At 41.3% G+C, this 25,139-nt stretch overlaps 1 protein-coding gene and 1 pseudogene across 4 annotated transcripts in view; one reads left to right on the top strand and one right to left on the bottom strand.

The window, feature by feature from the left end:
* The window catches only part of H6PD (hexose-6-phosphate dehydrogenase/glucose 1-dehydrogenase), a 52,504-nt gene extending 31,070 nt beyond the window's left edge, over nucleotides 1-21,434 (top strand). For all 4 annotated transcript variants that reach the window (XM_074218518.1, XM_074218520.1, XM_074218519.1 and 1 more), the window contains 2 exons: nucleotides 8,196-8,465; nucleotides 12,484-21,434. In XM_074218518.1, the coding sequence (XP_074074619.1) occupies nucleotides 8,196-8,465; nucleotides 12,484-13,847 (1,634 nt within the window). In that variant the 3' untranslated portion in view covers nucleotides 13,848-21,434. The remainder of the gene's footprint in view (nucleotides 1-8,195; nucleotides 8,466-12,483) is intronic.
* LOC141509188 (cytochrome c oxidase subunit NDUFA4 pseudogene) lies at nucleotides 7,248-8,859 on the bottom strand (annotated as a pseudogene).
* Nucleotides 21,435-25,139: the final 3,705 nt, after the last annotated feature.

Genomic DNA, 25,139 nt, shown 5'->3' with positions numbered 1-25,139 from the left:
AGATGAGGGAACTGTGGCCCAGAGAGGGTGCATTCTTTGCTATAGGTCACATTAGTTAGTCTATAGCAGAGCTGAGATTTGAACTCAGGTCCTCTGACTCCAATTTCAATGTTCTTTACATTTCCTGGCCATTACTATATTGCAGTATCTGTGCTTTCCCACTCCCTAGTCCCCTTTCTAATATCTCATCTGTATGTTGTTTCCCCCTATTAGAGTAGAATCTTCTTGAGAGCAGGAACTGTAAGCCAGTTTTCAGTATTATTCAATTCTCTGTGACCCCATTTGAGATCTTCTTGGCAAGACTGGAATGATTTACCATTTCCTTCTCCAGTTCATTTGTCACATGAGAAAACTGAGGCAAGCAGGGTGAAATGATTTGTCCAGGGTCACTATCTGTAAGTATCTGAGGCTGGATTTGAACTTGAGAAGATGAGTCTTCCTGACAGCAGGCCCAGTGCTCTGTGATACACTATGATACCACCTAGCTGCCTTAGTACTTATTATGATGCCCAATAACAAATGCTACTTATCTTGTCACCATGTTGGTCAAGGGATAATGATCTCAAAATTAGGGTATTGACAGTTAAGCTCATGCTTATAGTTAAAAGCTGTATGTTTCTTTTCTGTAAGGTGGCCATCGTGACTGAAAGAATGAAATGACATCATTTGGAACTGAGGACCATTTTGTATTTTTTTCTTTGCTTCATAGATTACCATGGCCAGAGATTCCATAACCAGATGGCTAGCCTGTTGGCTAAGAATATTGTAGATTGTAACAGCAACATTATGTGACAATCAACTATGATATGCCTTAACTCTTCTCAGCATACAATTATGCAAGACTGAAAAACAATATAACAAAAATACACACCCCATCTCTTAGCTGTAGGCATTTTTTCTGCACTTGACATAGTTCTCCTAGTTCTGTTCACTTTACTTTTCTTCAGTTCTTGTAAGTCTTCCCAGGTTTTTCTGAAATCTATCTATTCATCATTCCTTATAGCAGAGTAGTATTCCATTACTATCATATACAACAACTTGTTCAATCATTCTTCAATTGATGAACATCTAAAGGATTTTCTTAAAGCACGCATCTAATTATATGCCCTTACCCTCTCAATGAACTCTTCTACCTAGGATCCATTTATATTCATAATTTGTTTAGTCATTTCCCAACTGATGGGCATTCCCTCAACTTCCTATTCTTTTCCACTACAAAAAGAGTTGCTATAAATATTTTTATACATGTGGATTTTTTCTCCTTTTTATGATCTCTTTGGGATATAGACCCAATAGTAGTATTGCTGTATCAAAGAGGATACAGTTTTACTGCCCCTTGGACATAGTTCCAAATTGTTTCTTAAATCAGTTCACAACCCTACAAAGGGTGCATTAATGCCCCAGTTTTCCCACATTCTTTCTAACATTCATTATTTTCCTTTTTTGTCATCTTAACCTATCTGATAGGTATGAGGTGGTATTTCAGAGTTGTTTTAATTTGCATTTCTCTAATCAATAATTATTTGGAGCAGTTTTTTCATGACTATAGATATTTTGAATTTATTCATCTGAAAACTGCCTGTTCATATACTTTGACCATTTGCCAATTGGAGAATGAATTGTATTTTTATAAATTTGGCTCAGTTCTCAATATATTTTAGAAATAAGTCCTTTATTAAGAGCACTAGTTGTGAAAATTGTTGCTTTTTTGCATTTCTTCTAATCTCAGCTATATTAGTTTATATAAAAAATTTTAGTTTAATATGGTCAAAATCATCTTTTGCAATTTATAATGTTTTCTATCTCTTTGTTTGATCATAAACATCACCCCTTTCTATGATCCAACAGATAGACTATTAATTGGCCTATGATGTCACCTTTATGTCTAAATCCTGTACCCATTTCAATCTTAATTTGGTATGGGGTGGAAAAGAACATTTTTTAACATTCATTTTTTCTTTTTCTTTTTTTTTAAGGTTTTTGCAAGGCAATGGGGTTAAGTGGCTTGCCCAAGGCCACATGGCTAGGTAATTACTAAGTGTCTGAGACTGGATTTGAACCCAAGTACTCCTGACTCCAGGGCCCGTGCTTTATCCACTGCACCACCTAGCCGCCCCTTAACATTCATTTTTTAAAAGTTTTGAATTCTAAATTTTCTCCCTTCCTTCTCTTCTCCTTGAGATGGTAAGCAATTTGACAAAGGTTATATATGTGCAATCATTTAAAACATATTTCCATTTTATTCATGTTATAAAAGAAAATACAGATAAAAAACCATGAAAAAAGGTAAAATAGTATACTTCATTCTTGCATTCAGACTCCATCAGTTCTTTTTCTGGAGGTGGATCCATTATTAACTCCTTTTCCTGGCTTTCTTTACATTCTAACTAAAATTCCCCTCTTATGGAAGCCTTCCCCAACCTATCTTAATCCCTATGCTATTCCTTAATTAATTATCTCCTTGCTCAAGGCCACACAACTAGTAAGTAGCAGTTGTCTGAGTCTGTATGCAGAGCTATCTCCAGTCATTCTGATTCATGTCTGGTCCCTGGATCGAGATGACTTTGGAGGAGAAAGTGAGACTGATGACTTAGCATAGTGCCCCTCACTCAAATCCAATTCATGTACTTGTCATGGCATCCCTTCCCTGATGTTGTGGTCTTCTCCAAAAATGTTCTTCAAACATAATTATGGTCCTCTTTGATAATGAAAGACAAGAAGCAACTAATTATTTCCTATTTATCCTGTACATACATACATTTATCCTATACATCCTATACATACATACACTAACATATATATATATATGTATATGTTTATTTGTTTGTTTGTTATCTCCTTCATTACATTATGAGCTCCTCAAGGGCAGGGATTGTCTTTTGCCTCATTCTTTATCTTTAGAATTCACAGTAGGCACTTAATAAATGTTTATTTATATTTTATTTATTGACTGCTTCTACCTGGCCCCATTGAAACTTTTTAACCTTATTACAATTTATTGCCTTACATATTCTCTTGAAATTAGTCAATCTTAAAATCCTTCATCTTCTACCTCCCTTTTTTTACACTGGCAACTCCAGTCCCTGGCTTTTTCTCCCTCATCATCTCTACCTCTTGGAATAACTAGGTTCCTTCAAAACTCAGTTGAAGCACAATTTCTGCCTGTTGTTCTTCTCTCACTCCCTCCAGTTTTCTTCCTTCTTCCCTGCTTTGCCTATGTTTCACAATACTTACTTTGGGAAAAATGCTCTAAATCATTATTAATTAAAGAAATGCAAAATAAAGCAATGCTAATGTACCATCTCACATCTATCAGAAAAGGGAAATAATAGAAGTTGGAGGGGATTTGGGAAAACTGGAACACTTGGTGGAGTTGTGAAGTGATCCAACCATTCTGGAGATCAATCTGGAACTAAGGGAAGTAAAACTGTGTATTCCTTTTGATGCATTACTAGGTCTGTATCCCAAAGAGATCATAAAAAATGTGGAAAAAAGCTTAGAGCAGCTCTTTTTTTAGCGGCAAAGATTTGGAAAATGAATGCCCATTAGTTGGGAAATGGCTGAATAAATTGTGGTTATAGATGGAATTTTACTGTTCTGTAAGGAATCATGAGTAGATGGATTTCAGAAAAACCTTAAAAGAATTACATTAACTGATGTTGAGTGAAGTGAGCAGAACCAGAGCATTGTACACAACAGCAACATTGTGTGATGATTAACTGTGATGAATTTAGTTCTCAGCACTACATTGATCAAAAACAATTCTAAAAAAACTTGTGATGGAAAATACTATCCACATTCAGAAAAAAAGCTATAGAATTGGAATGCAGACCAAAAGCATACTATTGTCACTTTTTAAAATTTTATTTTTTATTTTTATTTTTCTCCCATTTTCCCCTTTGTTCTTATTCTTTCACAATATGACTAATATAAATATGTTTAACATGATTATATTTGTATAATCTTTATCAGATTACTCACTGACATAGGAAGTAGGGGGGAGAGAAGGAGGGGAGGTAGAAAATTGTGAAACTCAGAATATGAATGTTGAAAACTATCCTTACATGTAATTGGAAAAAAATTGAAATTGAAAAAATAATTTAACCAAAACCCAAAAGAACAAACCCCAAATGCTTGCTTAGGTATGAGATAGTTAGGTGACATCATAGTGTTGAGAATGCTGGGCCTGGAGTCAGGAAAACTCATCTCCCTAAGTTCAAATCTGACCTCAGGCAGTTATTAGCTATGTGAATTTAGGCAAGTTACTTTACCCTGTTTGCCTTAATTTCCTCATCTGTCAACTAGACAAGGAAATGACAAACTACCCCAGTCTTTGTCAAGAAAATCCTAAACAAGGTAATGAACAGTCAGACATAATTGAAATGTCTGAACAATAACTTAGTTGCATGTTGTCTTCCTTATTAGAAAGGTAAACTTCTTGAGGACAGGGACTAGTTTTCTTTTTTATCTCCAGGATCTAGCACCTAGTGAGTAAATAAACACTCAATGGATTGGTGACCACTAGAAACCTCTCTACCTTCTATTCAACAAGTGACCAACCAGCCTTGGCTTGAAGCTCTCTGATGATGGGGATCTCACTACCTCCTTAGGCAGCTTTTTTTTTTTTAGGATAGTTCAATTTAGAACATTTTCCTTACATCATGTCTAAATTTGCCTTTTTTTGCAACTTCTTGCCTCATTTCTCTGAGAGCTTTGTCATTTGGGGTCAAACAGAATAGTGGCCATCCCTCTCCTGTGTGACAAACTCTTAGATACTTGACAGCTAGCAGGTCCTTGGCTCAATCTTCTCCTCTCTGGGCTGAATCTCTCCAGTTCTATCCTTTTATGGCTTGGATTTGAGGCCTTTCCACATTCTAGTTGCACTCCCTCCCCCTCCCAAGCTTATCACTGACCTTCCTAAAATATCATGGCCAAATCTGAACAAAATATTCCAGCTGTCATCTGACCAGGGTGGATGACAGAAGCCCTTTCACCTCCTTATCCCTGGAAATTATGCCTCTCTGTCCAAATCTGGAGTTTGACACTTGTGTGATCATGGATGTCAATAAACTTCATCCAGTTTCAATTTCTTCATAAAATGGGGACGACAAATCCATATCAGACAACACATCCTTCACAGTCATAGAGAAGTGTGAGTACGCAACTGTTGGGAACCACTTTGCAGAGTGCTACTAGACTGGGCATCCAAGGACCTGGGGTTGATACTAGTTTCATGACCTTAGGCAAATCACTCAAAAGCCTTTTTAGTTAAGAGTTCCTCAACTGTAAAATGAGGAGGGTCAGCTAGCATGACCTCATCTCCATGGGCCTCAGGTTCCTCCTTTGTAAAAGGAGGAATTGGACTAGGATTCTGTGGCTTCATCTTCTTGGGCCTCAGTTTCCTCCTCTGTTAAATGAAGATAATGGTATGCAGATGTCTCATTCATAGGGCCATTTTGAGGTTTAGCCCTTTGTCATCCTTAAGGCACTGTAGAAATGTGTTGTTACTATCAGAACTCCTAAGCAGCTAGTATCTCCTGCCAGGGAAGGGATGTGTGTGTGTGTGTGTGTGTGTGTGTGTGTGTGTGTAAATTAATGTTGTTTTTACCCTTGTTTCCCCTTTAGAGAGCTTTGTTTGGTGGGCAAGGGGATGGAGGGGTCCTTGGCTGATTAGAGGGCCTGGTGCAGAGCGATCTCAGCTGCTAGATGTGGACCAGCTGTGTCTTCTACCCTTGACCTGGGTTTGTGGGCCAGGTCAATACCAGGGTAGGAGGGGCCAAGGGACTTGGCTCCCCCTGCCCTTATCCCCACTTGCTATGTCTCCTGTAAGTGAGGGAATGCCAGTCAGCCGAGACCAGCGGCCAGACCTGATCCACTGGGGTGGCAGTAGGAGAGCCCAGCCCCTCCCTGCAGGAGGGATCCCTCTTTGGCTTTTTGCTTTTTTTTTTTTTAAGATCTCAGCAGGAGACTGTAGGGTAAACAAATGGGACCTATATCTTCTAATTGTAAGACCAAATTCTTCTGAGACAGTAATGGAGGGAAAGTGACAGAATTATCAATCCTGACCTGAATTGTACTTAATCCCTTTATTTGACAGATGAACAAACTGAGGCCCAGAGACTAAGCAATTTGGCAGAGGTCACCAAGGTAGTAAATTGTAGAGATAGAATTTGAACATACATTCCCTGGCTAGGCTACACAACAGGGGGTTTCCTGCTGTAAATCAGTCCTAGATTGGACTGATGAAAAATCAATAAATCAATCAAAAATCATTTATTAAGTGCTTATTATACAAACTCCAGAACAGCTTGGTGGTGCCTTATTAGGTAGAATGCCAGGCCTGGAAGACTCATTTTCCTGAATTTAAATATGGCCTCAGATACTAGCTGTATTATCCTGGGCAAGTCACTTCACCCTGTTTGCCATTGTAAAATGAACTAGAGAAGGAAGTGGCAAATACTCTAGTATCTTTGCCAACAAACCCCAAATGGGGTCACAGAAAGTTGAACAAGACTGAAAAACAACATAGCAAAAATACACACCTCATCTCTTAGCTGTAGGCATTTTTTTCCTGCACTTAGCATAGTGGCTGGCATATATGTAGTAGGCACTTAATAAATGTTTATTGATTGATTTATTTTTAACAGGTGCCTGGAATGCTCTTCCTTCCCATCTCTGTCTACTGACTTCCCTGGCTTTCTTTATGACCTAACTAAAATTCTGCTCCCCAATAAGTTCTAGTGCTTTCCCTCTGTAAATCATTTCCTATTTATCTTGTGTATACTTTGCATTGCAAGTTGTCTCCTTCAGTTGATTGTAAGCTCCCTGAGGGCAAGGGACTTTCTTTTGTCCCCTTTTGTATCCCTAGGTCTTAGCACAATGAAGCCCTAAATAAATGTTTATTGACTGATTGATCTTAGCCTTAGTTTCCTTACTGAAAAAAAATGAGTATAATGCTCACTGAAGCGCATGTTATGGGATTATTATGAGGAACCAATGAGTGTTATAGGTTCTTAGATTTAGCTAGAGCCAGAGATGATCCTAGAGACCATCAAATCCAACACTTCTTTTTACAGATAAGAAAAATTGACTTCTCATATATGTAGCTGGCAAGTGTCTGTGTAAGGATTTGAACCCAGATTTTTTTCTTTCCTAGTAGAAAGTAAGGAGAATATTTTGAAATCCTTAGAATATTCTATAAATGTCAGTAATTACTGTTATTTATGCATCCTTCCCCTTCTTTCTTTCCGTCCTCCTACTGTTTCTCCTTCTTTCCCTTCTTGCTCTTCTTTCTCCCTAAGCTTCTTCCTCTGCTTCTTCTTCTTCTCCTTCCTTCTGTACTTGAGTGCCCATGGTATACAAATTACTGGACTGGCACTACTGGAAACAAAGAGTTGTCAAAACAGGGGTGTGCTGGTAGATGTTTAATAACAGACTTTGAGATTGGAAATACATATGGGATGTGCTTTTAAGTTTAATTTGCTTTATTAACATTTTCTCCATCACTTTTTTCCCCAAGTTTCACATTTTTTATTCATCAGTTAAACCCAACATGATTACAAGCAACATGAGGGGAAAAAATCAAACATTTCATAATTGTGTGTAGAATTGTGTGGATGGCTTTTGGAAGACCTTCATTCTCAGAAGTTTTTCACTTAGAATTCTGGGCCTTCTTTCTTCAGTTTGCTGTAATCCACATTTACTGAGTAGAACTTGTACTGATCAATGGGATTCAGCTTGTTCCATGGTTCTGGGTTATTCTTTCTATCCCAACTGATGTCGGGGTTGAAGAGTGCCAGGCACAGGCCATATAGAGGCCCCGGTGCCCCCAGCTCCGATAAACATGAACAGGGGGATCAGGCTCGGCTGCTTCTTGTCTTGGTTGATGATCATGCAGAGCATGGCAGAGGCTATGGGGTGTGGCGGCTGCGTTCGCCCATGGGTTCACTTGCGGCTTGGCGTTCAATGTCCCATCACTTTTCTTAAGCTTAGATAATCATTAAATCCAGCCCTGATTTGTAACATTTGCCAATCTCAGAAGTGTAAATAATCACACTGAGAATTTACTGATAGGCCAGAGCAGTTGAGAACCCCTGGAGGCTTGACCAGATCTGCCCCTGTCCTATCCAGTCTAGTCCTCCCTCTATCCAACCAGGTCCCACTGACTCTGTCCCCATGCCTCTTCCTTCTCCCAGGCCGCATCAGCTTTTATGAAGAGTATGGCGTTATCCGGGATGTCATCCAGAACCACCTGACCGAGATCCTGACCTACGTGGCCATGGAGTTGCCCAAGAACCTCAGCAACCCAGAGGAGCTGCTTCAATGCAAGTTGCAGACCTTCCGGGCCCTTCGAAATTTGGATAAAGGGAGCGCTGTCCTGGGACAGTATCAGGCCTACGGTGGGCAGGTCCAGAAGGAGCTGCAGAAGCCTGCCAGCTATGTGAGTCTGACACCAACCTTTGCAGGTAGGTTTCCTTGGCTAGGCTGGGGTTGAGGTGGGAGAGGGGGGAACTGGAAGACAGGAGTACCTTGGGCCAGGAACCAAGGGATATGGGTTCAAATGCTCCCTCTAATACCAACTCATTGGACAAATCTTAGCATCCTTGTTGCCAAGCTAGTGGAGACCTTAGAGACTATCTTACTTCACAGATGAGGAAACTGAGGTCCAGGGAAGTTAAATGATTTTGTTCAAGACCATATAGGTAAGAATGATGAGATGCTGGGGGCATAGGGGATAGAGTGCTGAGCCTGGAGTCAGGAAGACTCTTCCTGAGTTCAAATCCAGTCCCAGACACTTCCTAGCTGTGTGACCCTGTTTGCCTCAGTTTCCTTTCCTATAAAATGAATTAGAGAAGGAAATGGAAAACTGCTCTAGTATCGCTGTCAAGAAAACCCTAATTGGGGGTGGCCAGGTGGTGCAGTGGATAAAGCACCGGCCCTGGAGTCAGGAGTACCTGGGTTCAAATTTGGTCTCAGACACTTAATAATTACCTAGTTGTGTGGCCTTGGGCAAGCCACTTAACCCCATTTGCCTGGCAAAAACCTAAAAAAGAAACCAAAAAAAAACCCTAATTGGAGTCATGAAGAGTCACACATGGTTGAAAAATGACTTAACAACCAACTTGACACCAAAGCACTTGATTCCTTTGGGTCTCATCCGAAAAATACAGGGACTTCCCTGGATGATCCCTGAGGTACTTTCTATTTTTTGTTCTTTTTTTTCTTTAAGCCTTATTTCTTTAAGATTTTTATGAGTTAACAAGCATTTATTTGTCTCTTCTTCCTATCTTCCTCCCCAAGTTGAGAGTAAAATTAAAAAAAAATCTATAACAAATACATATATACCATGCACATATATTATATATATATGTATATATATATTAAATAAAACAAAACAAAACAAAACAAATTCTGTATCAGCCATGTCAAAAGCCATATGTCTCATTCTACATCTTGAGACCACTGGAAGATGGGTAGCAGATTTCCCTATTAGTCTTCATTACTTGTGATTGGTCATTGTATTTATCAGTCAGTTTTCTTGTCTGTAAAATGTAAAACTTTACCTCTAAGGTTACTCTAGGACCAAATGAGAACATCTGTAAAATGTTTGTAAACCTCAAAATACTATATTAATGCCAGCTGTTATTGTTATCATTAAGTCTTTTGAAGTTGTTAATACTTGCAATGCTGTTAGTATTGTGTAAATTGTTCTCCTGATTTTGCTCCCTTCACTCCGTATTAGTTTGTGCAAGGCTTCCCACGCTTCTCTAAGTCCATCTCTTTCATCCTAAAGGTCGTTTACGGTTCTGTGGTGCTGGCTTCTCAGTCCAAGAGGCTATTCTGATATGGTGGCAGTGATACCCAGGGGGGATTTTCATGAGAACTCTGTGGAATGTGTGAAATTCCTCTGGGATGCCTTTCTGACTTGACCCAGAGAACCAGGTTACTTAGTTGACTTTTATCTGGGCAGAGAACATCCTTGGTGGCAGCCTTCCCACACTCGCCCATTGAGGATGGACTGAGACCAGTTGTACATCCTTTTGGGTCCTAGACCTGGTGACCACACACCTTCTCACTCCCAGGAGTGAGTGGGGTGCAGTGGCTGGCCTCCTTTTGGTTGGATGACTTTGGAACCTTCACAGCCCTGCCTGAGTTACTAGGGGATGAGCTGATGAGCTGGCCAGCTGGTTAATGGCTGGTTAGTGGGAGATGAGCTGACCAGGCTGGTTAGTGGCTGATTAGTGGGAGATGAGCTGACCAGGCTGGTTAGTGGCTGGTTAGTGGGAGATGAGCTGACCAGGCTGGTTAGTGGCTGGTTAGTGGGAGATGAGCTGACCAGGCTGGTTAGTGGCTGGTTAGTGGAGGATGAACTGGCCAGGTTAGTGGCTGGTTAGTGGGAGATGAGCTGACCAGGCTGGTTAGTGGCTGGTACTGGCCAGGCTGATTAGTGGGGGGATGAGCTGGTCAGGCAGACCAGACTACCCTCCTGTTGCCTAGAGACCAACACACTGACATCTGTAGCCCAAAATGCTAGAGGCCAGATATCCTATGTGCAAACCATCCTCCTCCCCCCCTCTCACCCTCCTTCTCTACTTCAGGCAAGTATTAAGGAATCATCCCAGTGCCAGCCCAGTGTTTTCCCACTGAATGACCTTTGGCAAGTCATTTCTCTGGCCTTTAATCCTCCAGCAACAGACAGCAACCCCTTTTTGCTCTGTTCTATGATTCTAAGAGCTAAGATGTGGCCCTGGACTTGTCAAGAGAGAGCTGGGCTCAGATCCTACCTTCAACGCTAACTATATTGTTCAGTTTTTTCAGTTGTGTCTGACTCATCATGACCCCATTTGGGGTTCTCTTGGCAAAGACCCTGGAGTGGTTGCCATTTCTTTCTTCAACTCATTTTACAGATGAGGAAACTGAGGAAAATAGGGTGAAATGACTTAGCCAGGGTCACACAGCTGTGAAGTATCTGAGGCTATATTTGAACTCAGGAAGATGAATCTCCTACACTCCAGGCCTGGCACTCTATGTACTCTGGTGCCCCCCATCCACCCCTCCTTATGATGTAAACAATAATAAGTAATAATAAATAGCATTTGTTTAGTGCTTACCATGTGCCAGATACCACAACTATTACCCCATTTGGTCCCCAGAGCATTCCTAAGGGGAAGGTGCTCTTATCCCCATTTTACAGATAATAATAATTAATATAAAATAAATATAAATAACATCTAATTCATAAAAATGAGTAAGTGGAGTAAAATTAATAGTTAATAAATATAATAATTGTTATTTTTATCATTATTATAGCTAACTTTTCTATAGCACTAGGAAATGTCTGAAGTCAGATTAAAATTCTGGAAGAAGACTCTTCCTACTCCAGGCCCAGCACTTTGCTATCATGCCCCTCCTTAGTCTTAGCCTGCCTGGCCATTAGTAAATGCTTAATAAATGATTTCTGATTGATTAATCTGAAGAGGAAGGCTTAATATGATCTGAAGAGGTGGGGGACCGTGTGTGTGGAATGTTGCATATACACTCAGAATCAGCTGGTGTGTTGGTTAGTTTTGTTGAATGACCCCCCCCCCCAATGCCCCAGTCCCTAATTTTTTTGCACAAGGAATGGCTTGGATAGGGCAGGAGGGAGGGATATATTTAGAAATGATGGTGCTATAAATACAAAAGATAAAAAAGTAAAAATGTAAAATTGTTTAGGAAGCTCTGAGAGGGGAGAGGGACTTGCAGGAAGGTGGGAAATGGGAAAATTATATGAGACAGAAAAGCCTGCCCTTAAAATGAGCCTTCTGTTATCTGCCAGGCCACAGAAAGCAGAAGTAGGGATAATGGTCTTTCGCAATGTGACTATTATGGAAATATGTTAAACACTATTGTACATATTATACAACTCTGACCAGATTGTTTGCTGCCATGGGTTGGCGGGGGGGGGGGGGGTAGAAAAATGTGGAATTCATAAATTTGCAAATGGATAGATGAACTTCCTTGAAAGGTCAGTTAACTCACAACTTATAAGTAATTACTATACCCCAAACATTGTGGATATAGAAAAGGGCATAGACAGTCCCTGGCCTCAAGAAGCTTCCCATCTAGGGGAGACAACATTCAGAGGTGAAGAGGGAGACTTTATTTTTTTAGTTTTTGCAAGGCAAATGGGATTAAGTGGCTTGCCCAAGGCCACACAGCTAGGTAATTATTAAGTGTCTGAGGTCGCATTGAACTCAGGTACTCCTGACTCCAGGGCAGGTGCTGTACCCACTGTGCCACCTAGCTGCCCTGAGGTGGGAGACTTTACCTAGAGTCCTGATGACCCCTCGTTGGGTGTATTGCCAAGGGGGCCCCTCCCTATTCACATGTGGGTTAAATTAACCTGCCACCAAGACCCCAACCCAGTCCAGAGATGATTTCGTTGTACCCACCAGGTAAAAGATTCTTTCTCAGGTCCCTCCCCACCTCTTGTCATTTCAGGCGTCCTGCTTCAGATTGACAACCTGCGCTGGGAAGGCGTCCCCTTCATCCTGATGTCTGGTAAAGCTCTGGATGAGAGGGTAGGCTATGTCCGGATAGTATTCAAAAACCGGGCCTACTGTACCCAGAGCGAGAGCCACCGGGATTCGGGCAAGAGCCAGTGCCAGCCCAGACAGATCATTTTCTATATTGGGCACGGGACACTGGGCAGCCCAGCAGTGTTGGTCAGCAGGAATCTATTTAAGCCCTCGCTGCCCTCAGGGAGCTGGCAGGAGATCCAGGAAATGCCCAGCCTCCAGCTCTTTGGTCAACAGCTGGCCGATTTTCATGCCTACCGCCCTCGCCAGGAGAGGGATGCCTATTCAGTTCTGATCTCCCACATTTTCCACCGGCGGAAGGATCATTTCATTACCACAGAGAACCTGCTGGCCTCCTGGGACGTGTGGACCCCGCTGCTGGACAGCATCGCCCAAGAGGTGCCCCGGATATATCCTGGGGGGACCAGCAATAAGCACCTGTTGGATTTTGAGCAGGAGGGCAGCCAGGTGGCCTTTGTGCAACGGGAGGTGGAGCAGCTGGTTTCCAGCCCTGGCTCAGGTCTGATGCCTAAAGACTTCAGCGTCCTCAAGGCCAAGTTCCGAGAGAGCCCTCTTATCTCGGCTTGGCCTGAAAAGCTGATTGCTCAGTTGGCATTAGACATTGAGGGGGCAGCCGAGCGGGCCGTGAGGCGCTCTGGGGAATTTCACCTGGCCCTTTCGGGGGGTGCCAGTCCTGTGGCCCTCTTTCAGAGGCTGGCCATGAGGCACTACAGCTTCCCTTGGGGCCACACGCACCTATGGCTGGTGGATGAGCGGTGTGTCCCGCTGACAGACCCAGAATCCAACTTCCAGGGTCTGCATGTCCACCTGCTCCAGCACATCCGCCTGCCTTACTGCAACATCCACCCCATGCCTGTCCACCTGCACCGGCGGCTGTGTGTGGAGGAGGACCAGGGAGCTGAGCTCTATGCCAAGGAGATCTCTGCCTTGGTGACCAATAGCAGCTTTGACCTGGTGCTGCTGGGTGTTGGGACTGATGGGCATACGGCCTCGCTCTTCCCTTACTCACCCAATGGCCTAGATGGGGAGAAGCTGGTGGTGCTTACCGAGAGCCCCGCCAAGCCCCACCAGCGCATGAGCCTCAGCCTCCCCCTCATTAACCGGGCCAAGAAGGTAGCCGTTCTCGTGATGGGCAAAAGGAAGAAGGAAATCACCCAGCTGGTGAGCCGGGTGGGCCATGAGCCCAAGAAGTGGCCCATCTCTGGGGTCCTTCCTGCTTCTGGCCATCTCGTCTGGTACATGGACTATGATGCCTTTCTGGGCTGATGGTGCCCAATGGCTCACCTGCTCTCCGCTGTCCTCCCTGCTCACCAAAGTACTCGGTGCCCAATGGCCATACATTCCAACAGCCCCCAGAAGGGTGGGGAGAAGAGCAGGTAACAGCTATGAATTGGACAAAATGAAGAGCCGTCAAAAAGGTTGGATTTGAAGTCAGGGTCTGAGTTCAAATACTGCACTGAGATGCTAACTGTGTGACCTTGGGGAAGTCATGAAACTTTCCTGGGCCTCAGTTTCCTCCTGTGTAAAATGGGGGGGGTGGTCTAACTGATCTCTCAGGTCCCCTCTAGCTCTAAATCTAGGATGCGTAACTACTGTGGTCCCTTCCAACTCTGAGATTCTGTGATACTGTGATTCAAAGGGTTAATTCAGTGACTACTATGAATGAGAAACCAGCCAGCACTTCCAGGGCCTGGAGATGCAAGAAGCAGACTATTTCCTTCTGTACCTTGGAGGGACTTTTCTTCTGTTTAGGGAGAGAAGATGCCTTCTATGAAAAGGTCATACTGCCATATCCAGAAATGCCTCAATACTGTGGTGCCAACCAAGCCAGCAGGATGCCAAAAGAAAATGGTGATTGGGGTGGGGATGGGACTAATCAGGAGAGGCTTCCTGGAGGAGGAAAGCTTTTGACAATGCCCTTACAAAAACCAACAGAAAAGAGTCGGGGGAGGATGCCAGGACTAAGAAATAGAATGAATCATGGTGTAGTTTGGAAGCCAGAAAGGAGCCCTTTTTTTAGTGGGAAAGGGGCTGTGAAGTCGGTTGTCTTGTCTAGAACAGAATTCTTGTTAGGAAAAGCCAAAATGGAGATGGAGGAATATAGTTGGCCACTGCAAGTCAGTCTGACAATACCTCATGTTTTCCGTAAGACCTTGAAGGTCTACAAGGTGCTTTATGGAAACTCTGTGAAGCAGGTGCTATTATCATTCCCATTTTGCAAATAAGAAAATTGAGGTGCAGAGAGGTCAAAGCACTTGCTCAGGGTCACTCAGCTAGGAAGTGTCTACAACTGGTTTTGAGCCCAAGTCATCCTAACTCCAGGTTCAAAAAGATTGGACTCCACCTCATGGCCAAGAGGACTGAACACCAGATTCAAAAACTAGGAATTGATGCTACAAACCATACCTCCCCAGGAGCTCCATTCTCTCAGTCAGGAGCCCTTGGTCTATGTGTTCTCTGTCTTATCTGGAAGGAGCAGCCATGTCACCTTCAACCTTTACCTGGATCATCTAGGCCAGGAGAAGGCCCTGGGACCACCTCCCATCTCTTGACTTTGCCATATCACCCTCAATGTGCCTCCTTCTCCTGGTCAATATTTCACTTTGGGGGGAAAAATCCAGGATTCTTATAATGGACCAGGAATTCTGGGCCACAGCTTCATAAAATCTCAGGGTTGTCTCCAGGCATCTCCAAGGGAGTCTAAAATTTTTTGAACAAAATAATTTTTTAATATCCTTTCCTTCATGTAGATCTAGTATCCCATGGGAGATAGAATGTCAGTTAGCAAGTGTAGACATATGTCTGTATATACGGAGAGAAAAAGAAAGGAATAGTTATTATATTGAATGTATCTCTATGCAAATGTGAATCATAACTATGAAATGGGGAGCTTTTGTAAGCTCTCTCATCTAAAATTGCAGTACATGAGTGTATCTATATGCACATGTGTGAAATGGATGCCTTTAGAGATGTATGTAAATATACATATAGAACTCTTTATTCTGTCTATATAGGTATATATGCATATAAATATATAACAATATGACTGTGTATATATGTTTATATTCACACATATATGCAGCATGTGTATATAGTTATATCATCTTATGCACACATGTATAGATACATGCTTTTGGGGGGGAGGGGAGCCCTAGGAATGGCATCCCTAGGAATGACATCACTGCCAAATTCAAGAGATGATATTGTTTACACTTCTATCCAGGCTAATCGTTCACAAGACCGTGATTTGGACACGGAGGAGTTGTGTGAGCCGGGTATGACCCTGGTTGTGATAGAGAGGTTCCTCTTTTCGGAATTTTCCATCCACCCTTCCCAGTGGACCTGATCAGAGCAGATTACCTGATTTCAGATTAAGAAAAGATGGGCAGCCTTGACTCAGGATCTCAGGTTCTAAGTTTGCTAATTGTTTTTCCCTATACCCTGTGTTTTTCAGCTGTGACTGGGATGTGTGTTCTAGGACACTGGCAAGACCCTCTGTAGAACCCCTAACCAATGGCACCCCATCCTTGACTTGAGGTTCTCCCCTCACCTTCATTCCAACTTTGAGACTACCCTAAATAAGAAAATTTTTTGTCTGTTGTCAAGTCCTAAAATAGCCACTTGATGGCGCTGGTACACCACTAGTCATTTCCACACTTCTTAACCAGAACCAGAAATGTGAATTTGGAATCAGTGAGTGTGGCTCACAATTCTCCCAACAACACAGGTGGTCATATTTCAGGGACCACCGCTTAAGGACTTGAAAGGACCTCAGAGGTCATTGGGTCCAGTCCCCTCATTTTTCAGATCAAGATACTGAGGTCCAAGGAAGTGAGGTCACTTGCCCAAGGTCACCCAGGTAGTACAGTGGTCCACTTGGTGTGTGGCTTCAAAAGCAGATTCCTTTCCCTCAGCCTGGATTTTTCTTTCTCCCCTTGGGGAAGCCAGATGGCTCAGCTCCCTTGACTTGGAGCAAGCCTTCTTGAGCATTGCAACACCAGGGAAGCTTTGAAATACCTGGGGGAGAGAGGCCCAGGCTCTGTTAAGGGTGTAATTATTGTCGATGCCAACATGTCAGAGGGCTTGTGAGTCACCCTGAATGAGCCTGGCGCACACTACCCCATTCTAATTCAGTCAATAGAATGTCTTATCTCAAGACACGTCTCACTTCCTAGAGTCAGAGGTTATCTAGTCTATGGGGGGGGGGGGGGATGTGGTTTTTTTTTTAGTCAAAAATTCTACTTGTCTCATTGCTGGAGCTAAGCAGCCTTAGAAACCCAAGTAGAAGCTTCTTTGAAAGAAGCTATTCCTCCCCCTTGTGACCATTTTTCTGTGCCTCGGTTTCCTTATCCATAAAAATAAAGGAATTAGATCTGGAATCTTTCTTTTTATTAATTGCATCTCTGGGGCTTTAGCATAGCAGATGTTTAATGAAAGCTTATTGGATTGGTTTCAAACTGTTTCCTCATAGGTCAAGGAACCTGGGTTCAGACTATACTTGTGGCTCTAATCCACCCTTCCCCCACTTTATTTTTTTTTCTTTTAACAGATAAGGAAATTGAGATAAGAGAGTCCTGAATTTTTGAGCCAGAGTTCAAATCTCTGATTTTCTGCTTCTAATACCTAATAACTGTGTTTGTGATGCTGGCCAAATAATTTCTCTTCTCTGAGCCTTGCTTTGAAATTATTGTTTAAATTTTAAATCAGGGTCTGGCTAGGTGATCTTCAAGGCTTCTTTCAACTTTAAATCCTCAATGCAGAAATCCTTCTATCTCACTCCTTGCCAGGGAAACCAGAGATCTCACTGGATTTATTCTCTTCTAGCCTTTTTTCTTGACTGCACCAAATTATTTCTCCCATGAAGAAGAATAGAGGAGGCATCTTGGGGCAGTGGAGACAGTTGCTGCATTGAAAATGTGACTTTGGGCAAGTCACTTAAACTCTCTTACCTCAATTTCCTTATCTGTTAAAAGAAAAAAATAGGGAGGTTGAAGGGGATGAGTTAGATGATCTCTAAGATCCCCTTCAGTTTGAATTCTAGGCTCTATCAGTAGAGTATAAACTCCTTGAGAGCAAGGCTTATGTCAGTTTAGCAGGGTGCTTAGGGTTGAAATTTGCCCAAATCAATGTTCTATCAGAAAACTGTTTCTGAACCTACACCAGCTCCCAAGCCAGGGTGAAGTGATTCACATTTTAAAAGTTGTTGGGATAAAGGGTAGTGGCAAATTAACATTCCCTTTATGTGGCAAAAACTGAGGGACTTTACTGCTTACCTAGCTGTATGACCTTGGGCAAGTCACTCAACCCCATTGAATTGTAAAAAAAGAAAAAAAACAGAAAGAAAGAAAAAAAAAACTGAGGGACTTTACACACAGTTAAACAAGCTGAATTCTGATTATGGATCTGGGAGGGGATTCAGAGGCAACCACAAATGGAGATAGGAAATAGTTAATAAATGTTTGTTGATTGACTGATTGATGGACTCCTAATGTCTGGGTCATTTAAGGAGGCAATCAGTCAATTAATATTTATTTTTTTAAGTGTTTTTTTTTTTTTTGCAAGGCAGTGGGGTTAAAGTGGTTTGCCCAAGGCCACACAGCTAGGTAATTATTAAGTGTCTGAGGTCTGATTTGAACTCAGGTACTCATGACTCCAGGGCTATCCACTGCGCCACCTAACTGCCCCCCAATTAATATTTATTAAGAGCCTTCTGTATTGGAGACATGGTGGATTTCTAAAGAAGGGAAACATCATCTGGGTCCTTGAAGAGCTCACAGTCTAATGGGGGAGACAACATGCAAACAAATGCATACAAACAAGACACAAACAGGATAAATTAGAAATAATCAGCAGAAGGAAGGCACTAAATTAATAGGGGTTGGGGAAAGTGGCCTGTAGAAGATGGGATTTTAGAAAAGAGATGACCTTTGACATCTTTTCCACTCTAAATCTGTGATCTTATATGAGTTGAAACCAACCAGTATGTGTGTGTGTGTGTGTGTGTGTGTGTGTGTGTGTGTATAAAGGAAAATGATTGCATATGATACCACTGCCTTAAGATGGCAACCCATTGGAATGGAATTAGTAGAGCACATAATGAAAGTTTTGCCTTTATGTTTTGGAAGAGATGAGTCCTGTAAACATTAGCTAATCCCCCAGCTCTCTAAACCTTTTCTCCAAAATAATCAGTCCTTGAATCTCAGACCCCATCTAGTCCAGCAACACCAAAAGAATCTCTATTATGATACTGCCAACTAGGAATCATTCAGCTTCTGCTTTGGAGATCTCCAAATCTTTTCTTCCAAAGGAACAGCCATTCCACTTTGGATTATGATTAGCAGTAAATTCTTTGTCGTATCAAACTTAAGTCTCCTTAACCCCAAACTGCCATCTGTCCCTCCTAGTTCCACCTTTTGGTCCCAAGTGGAACAAGTTATTGTCTTTGTTTATTTTGGTTTTTGTGTTTGTTTTGTTTAGTTTTTGTGTTTATTTTATAGGAAAATAGGAATTTCATTTGTTTGCTTTGTTTTTGCTCGTTTTAAGGGAAATTAGGAATTTCTGTTTCATACTTCTTTTAAAAAATATAATAAATCCAATGTGTTCCTTTCAAAGTTGTCCTGCCAAACAGGACAAATTTAATCCCTGTGTTGTGTGTCTCAATATATGTGTAAGTTTACTGTTCCCTCCAATAAGGCAGAATGAAACCCACCCATGATTCTCCATCCTGTATGAATTTCCTATTCCTGTAAACTACTCAGCACAGCAGGGTCAGCCATCAAAGATGCTAGCAGCCTTCTCACTTTCTCTAGATATTGTGATGGAGCATGGAGCAAGGAGAGCAGTCATGCTATCTGACCATCATCCCTTACCCACACCATGTGACTAACTTATCATTTTGTGCCCTGCTTTTCCCTGGTAATATCCTTTCCTGTTGTTCTTTTTATTTTTCATTGGTTCTGTGTTGATGTATGTTCATGGACCCTTGGGGAAGGGAGGCAGCGTGTATTTTCTTCCTTCCTTCCTTCCTTCCTTCCTTCCTTCCTTCCTTCCTTCCTTCCTTCCTTCCTTCCTTCCTTCCTTCCTTCTTTCCTTCCTCCCTCCCTCCCTCCCTTCCTTTCCTTTTCTTTTTCTTTGGCAATCAGGGTGAAGTAACTTGCCCAGAGGCACACAGCTAGTATATATCTGAGGCCACGTTTGAACTCAGGTGTTCCTGACTCTATCCACTGGGCCCCATGTGTTTAGTTTAGAAGCTTTGAACTGGACCCTGGAGTTTCTTTTATCAGTGGAGTGTGTTTCTATGTGTGTAGGTGTGGGTGGTAGTAGTTGTCTGAAATGGTGAAATTCAGGATTCAAGCACATTCTAACACTCATTAGATCTATGATCTTGGGCAATCCATTTGATGTCTCTGGCCTTTTTGACCTCTTGACCTTCCCCATATGTAAAATTCTTAAGATTCCAGTCTTTTAACTCTCTTTATCCTTACCATGGCCATTTTCCACCTCCCTGAACCCCCACCTCTCTCTATATATATGTGTCCCTCATTTTATAGCAACCCACCCTATGAAAATGTGCCATTATGGAATTATAAGCATAGAAGACAGATTGTTTGTAGGCTCTTGAAAAAACTGGCTTCACTATAATATCCACACATGTATATAAAAGGCATATCTATATAAACAATACATGTGTCACACATGTATTTAACATGTATGTAATGTACACATACACGTGTGTTTATATACACACAGAGAGATTTCATTTGTTGATGACATATTGCTACAGGATTGGATCTAGCAGCCAGCAGGGAGCAAATAGTTAGCACTGTTAGCAAGGGGAGACACATCTCTTATTTTAATTGTAACAAATTATCACTAAGTCAAATAGGAAAGCAATCACTTCATTGAAATTTTCAGCAACTTAAAGCCAGGATCATCTGTGTGTGTATTATACATGCATATATATATGTATATATAATACATATGTGGGTGTGACTTCCCTAACCAGAAACAGAAAAGGATAATTAATCAATTTTGCATTTGTGCTTCTTTTTACACTTCTACTTCCATGGTTAGTTATTTAATGAAGGCCTTCTGCTTGGATCACAGCTTTGGCACATGAAAGCACATGTATTTCCTCAATCTGGCTCCTAGGCAGGAAATAAAGGAACTTACTAAAGTATACTTTTACATTCATGAACATGGCTGTATTAAGTTTTATGTAAATTATCCATTAGCTATGAGAACAGAAGTGTAAACAGAAACATTTATGAATTTTCAATTCTTTAGTCTTTAACCATCCCCATGTGGATCTATAAGACTGTCATTGTGTAACTTTAAAAGCAGCAGTTGTCGCCTGTATAAATTCTTTAAACTATGTATTACTGTTCCATGACTAAGGAACCAATTAAAAAGAACCTTACCATTGTGGAAAGACCTATGGAGTCCATCCTCTCCAATTCTCTGTAAGATTTAAAAACAGAAGGATGCCAGGATAGGCATGAGGGGCTTATGAATACTGGTGTAAAGTTCATTTACCTCTTAAGTTGGTATGGAAAAAGCCACAATTGTGATCTAAGAAGAGTCAAGCGTGATGGGGGAAGAGAGAAAGCTTTCTTCAGTGTTATATAGCTGTTGCTGAGTTACTAAGATTTGAAGAAGAAAAACACTGTGAAATCAAGACCTGCTGCCATGTAACTTCTGTATTATACTAACAACACCCTGTCCGCCAGGTGCCAAATTACTCAAAATTAACTAGCTTGGGGGTGAGAGAAGGCAGAAGGCAGGACCTAAACTAATGTCTACCCTAGTCTGCAGTAGCACTAGTGGGCACTTTTCCCAATGGGTATCCCCCCCCCCAAAAATCCCCTAGCACTTTTCAATTAAGGATTAAGAACTTAAGTCTGCACACAGACTTTTGGGACAACTCCTTCCTCCAGTATAGCCTGCCCTTAACAGGTTGGCCCCATGCATTCTTTTCACAGTCACTCGGCAACCTGAGTTAGCTTTGTTTTCTTATTTAGAGAGAGGTGCCAAGGGACCTATCACTGAGGTTTGTTAGGTCTGGGAAAACACTGGAAATTCAAAGATCTTATGTGTTATAAGACATTTCTAGACAAAAAAAATGATTTTTCATATGTTTAGAATAAAGATTTATATTTTTTTAAACAATAAAGATGTTTTGCCAACAAGTTTTGTGCTTCTATTAAAAGTGTTTGGTAGCAAAGCCATAATCTCTTAACTTTTGCTGGAGTCTTCTGGGGGGAAGGAAGGGCAGGACAGATGATCATCTCAGTTTTCCACCTATGATCAAGAGAGGTTTAAATCAGGGTATCTTATTTCTTTCCTTAACAATAGGTGGGGGAGGAAGAAAATTTGAAATTTAAATAAAAAAACCCTTTTTTAAAAAGAAAGATTAAAACTGAAAAGGGAAGGGATAGGAAGATCTTCCCACATGAATTTTGAAGCCTAATACTATTGAGAATGGTATATCACACAAAGGAGAAAAAAAAATAGCAGAGGAGAGAACTTGTAATTCAAGGGAGACCACATCCCAGAAGGCCAGCAATTAAAGCAACATAATCTCTGAAACCTTGATATGAGTGTAGAAAATTTAATAGGTTGTAAAACATCCAACTCCTGGCACAAGGGATAAACTTGCATTTATGGGTAGCCCTAAGATTTGGTATGATACAATTTAAGGCCAGAATTATAATGATGAAAACATATCCTGTATTCAAAATAAACAATATAGCTCCAAGGGATGGATGAGTAGCACTAGACACTGAGAAGATATATATTCTTTTTTTTTTAGTTTTTTTTTTTGCAAGGCAAATGGAGTTAAGTGACTTGCCCAAGAACACACAGTTAGGTAATTATTAAGTATCAGAGACCGGATTTGAACCCAGGTACTCCTGACTCCAGGGCCGGTGCTTTATCCACTACGCCACCTAGCCACCCCAAGATATATATTCTTGTAAGGAAATGGAGGAATCTGAAGAGGCATTAGAGCTGGAGGAGACCATTTGAGTTATGACCATCAGAGGGAGAAAGAAGTGATATGGTGATCACAGTATCCAACTGGTCAGAAGAAGGAATGAGATGTTTAGGAAACCTCACAACCTTGGTGTGAAGCCATGATATTGTAGTATGGGAAACTTCAAGTCCACTGGATGTTTACTGGTTTTCTAATCCCCCAAAGAGCATCTTGTACATTTGTGATCTTTCCTTAATAGTAATTTCATTGCACTAAAAGTAGGGGGAAGTTCAAGAGGCCTGCTATTCTGGAACTGATAGATGTGGAGAAATTAGTTGATGAATTAAAATTGATGGGAAACACACACACACACACACACACACACACACACACACACACACACACACAAACACATACCATAGAGCACAAAGGGGTGATGAAGTTCTATGGAAGAAAAAAGAGGGGTATCCAAAGAGACTGATGTGGCCACACAGGGAACTCCCTAGACAACTCTGGTTTTTAAAAGGAATGCTACACAGCAGATGGAAGCAAGACTAGATAACCGAAAGAGATCATAAAAGAGAAGTAATGTCCTTTAAGAGACTATCCTCTATACTTTTTCTGGTATAATGGATAGAGGGCTGAGCTTGAAGTCAGGAAAGGCTGACTTTGACCTGCTGCCTGTGTATAAAATGGTACAAGAATATTTGTTGGACTTACTTCATAGGATTGTTATGAGGTTGTTGCAATAAATAAACATTTATTAAACATCTACTGTGTACTAGATATTTTGGGATGGAAATGGAAAAAATGTTATGGTCCCAGCCTTCAGGGAGCTTCCATCCTACTAGAAGAGGCAATATGTTTACAGATAAGTAAAGATACATACATACATATATATATATATATATATATATATATATATATATATATAGAGAGAGAGAGAGAGAGAGAGAGAGAGAGAGAGAGAGTGATTTGGGATGGATAATAGAGGATATGACTGGAAAAAGACTTAAACAGGCTAGGATATTGGGCCCAAAATACTAAGCAATCGAGAACAATGGGCCAAACCAATTAAGAGGAAATTTATAAAGGTACAGAGAGAAGTAAACATACAGCATGTATGTTGTCCTCAATCCATAGGTATTAATCAAGTACCTACGATATGCTGGGCTAGATGGGAGGTGTATGAAAACAAAAGCAATTCTTCCTGCACTCAAGATTATATTCTATAAGGAACTCTGAGTCACCAAGACTTGAGCTCACATCCTGCGATCCCAGGCAAGATCAAGTCGATCAATCTGATCTTACTTCCTCATATGAGAAATGGGCAGAATAAAACCTACCTTCCAGAATTATTCTGAGGATCAAATGATATAATAGATATATGAAGCATTTTGCAAACTCTAAAAATGCTAGCCATTATTATATGGGGAATAAACTTATTTATATAATCAGAGGCATGAGGGCAAATATTTAACAACCAACTCTGAAAATCACGATACATTTTAAATTAATCTGCATTATTTCCTCCATCACTTTTTTTGGGCAAGGTAATGGGGTTAAGCCATTTGCCCAAGGTCACACAGCTAGGTAGTTATTAAATGCCTGAGATTGGATTTGAACTTGGTCTTCCTGACCCTAGAGTTGGTGTTCTGTCCCCTGCACCATTTAGCTGCTCCCCTTCATCACTTTTTTAAGTCTAGGCAACTAAAAAACCTTAAAAAATATAGGGTTAAAACAAAATGACAGAAAATATAGATTAGCCATTTTAAGTTTTTATACTCTAAGATCTTACCTCTAACCTATAGGTGTAAGGTAACAACCACCCCAAACTGGGAAAGAGGGGGAAAATTTATGCAAAAATAGAGAATAGGGAAAATTATTTTATTTTTTTCATATTACTACAAAAGACATGTTGGAAAAGTAAACAGAATCCCCCTCCCCCACAAAGAGAAACTTCAAGAAAAACGAAATTAGAAAAAAGTGTTCTTCAGTCTTTATTCAGACATCATTAGCTCTTTCTTTGGGATGAATAGCATTCTTTATCCTGTGTCCATCAGAGAAATTGCTTCAAATATTTTTTCCCTACAGTTGCTCTTGCTAGTTGTAATTCCCTCCATCCTATGCCCCCCCACTCCCATTTACTCTATTCTCTCACCCTGTCCCTTCTCAAAATCATGCTGTATCTGACCCCCCTCTCCCATGATCCTCCATCTCTTCTAGCACCTACACTCCCCTCCCCTCCCCTCCCCTTGACCCCTTTCCCCTATCCCTTTCCTCTCCCATTCTGAGAAAAGGGGAAATTATTAACCTCCTTTGTTGCTTAAACAATGAAGGTTACACAATAGCAACCTGCCCAACTTGCTCCTCCAAGACTCTCCTTCTTGTACAATACTATCTAATGAATTTTTATCTCTTCTCGATAGGACAAGTCTTCCAGCATCCAGAGTTTGTAATTAAAATAGGGAGAGATCCCCAGGAGCACTTCTTCCCTAGTGGAGAGGTGATTGATGGGAAAGCTGAGCTCTCTCTAAAGAAACCAATCTTTTCACTCAAACCATAGTTTGAGAAACTTGTTATAC

This window comes from Macrotis lagotis, chromosome 1 (assembly GCF_037893015.1).
Source record: "Macrotis lagotis isolate mMagLag1 chromosome 1, bilby.v1.9.chrom.fasta, whole genome shotgun sequence".
NCBI classification, from domain to species: domain Eukaryota; kingdom Metazoa; phylum Chordata; class Mammalia; order Peramelemorphia; family Peramelidae; genus Macrotis; species Macrotis lagotis.
This window is presented reverse-complemented; position numbering and strand designations above follow the sequence as displayed.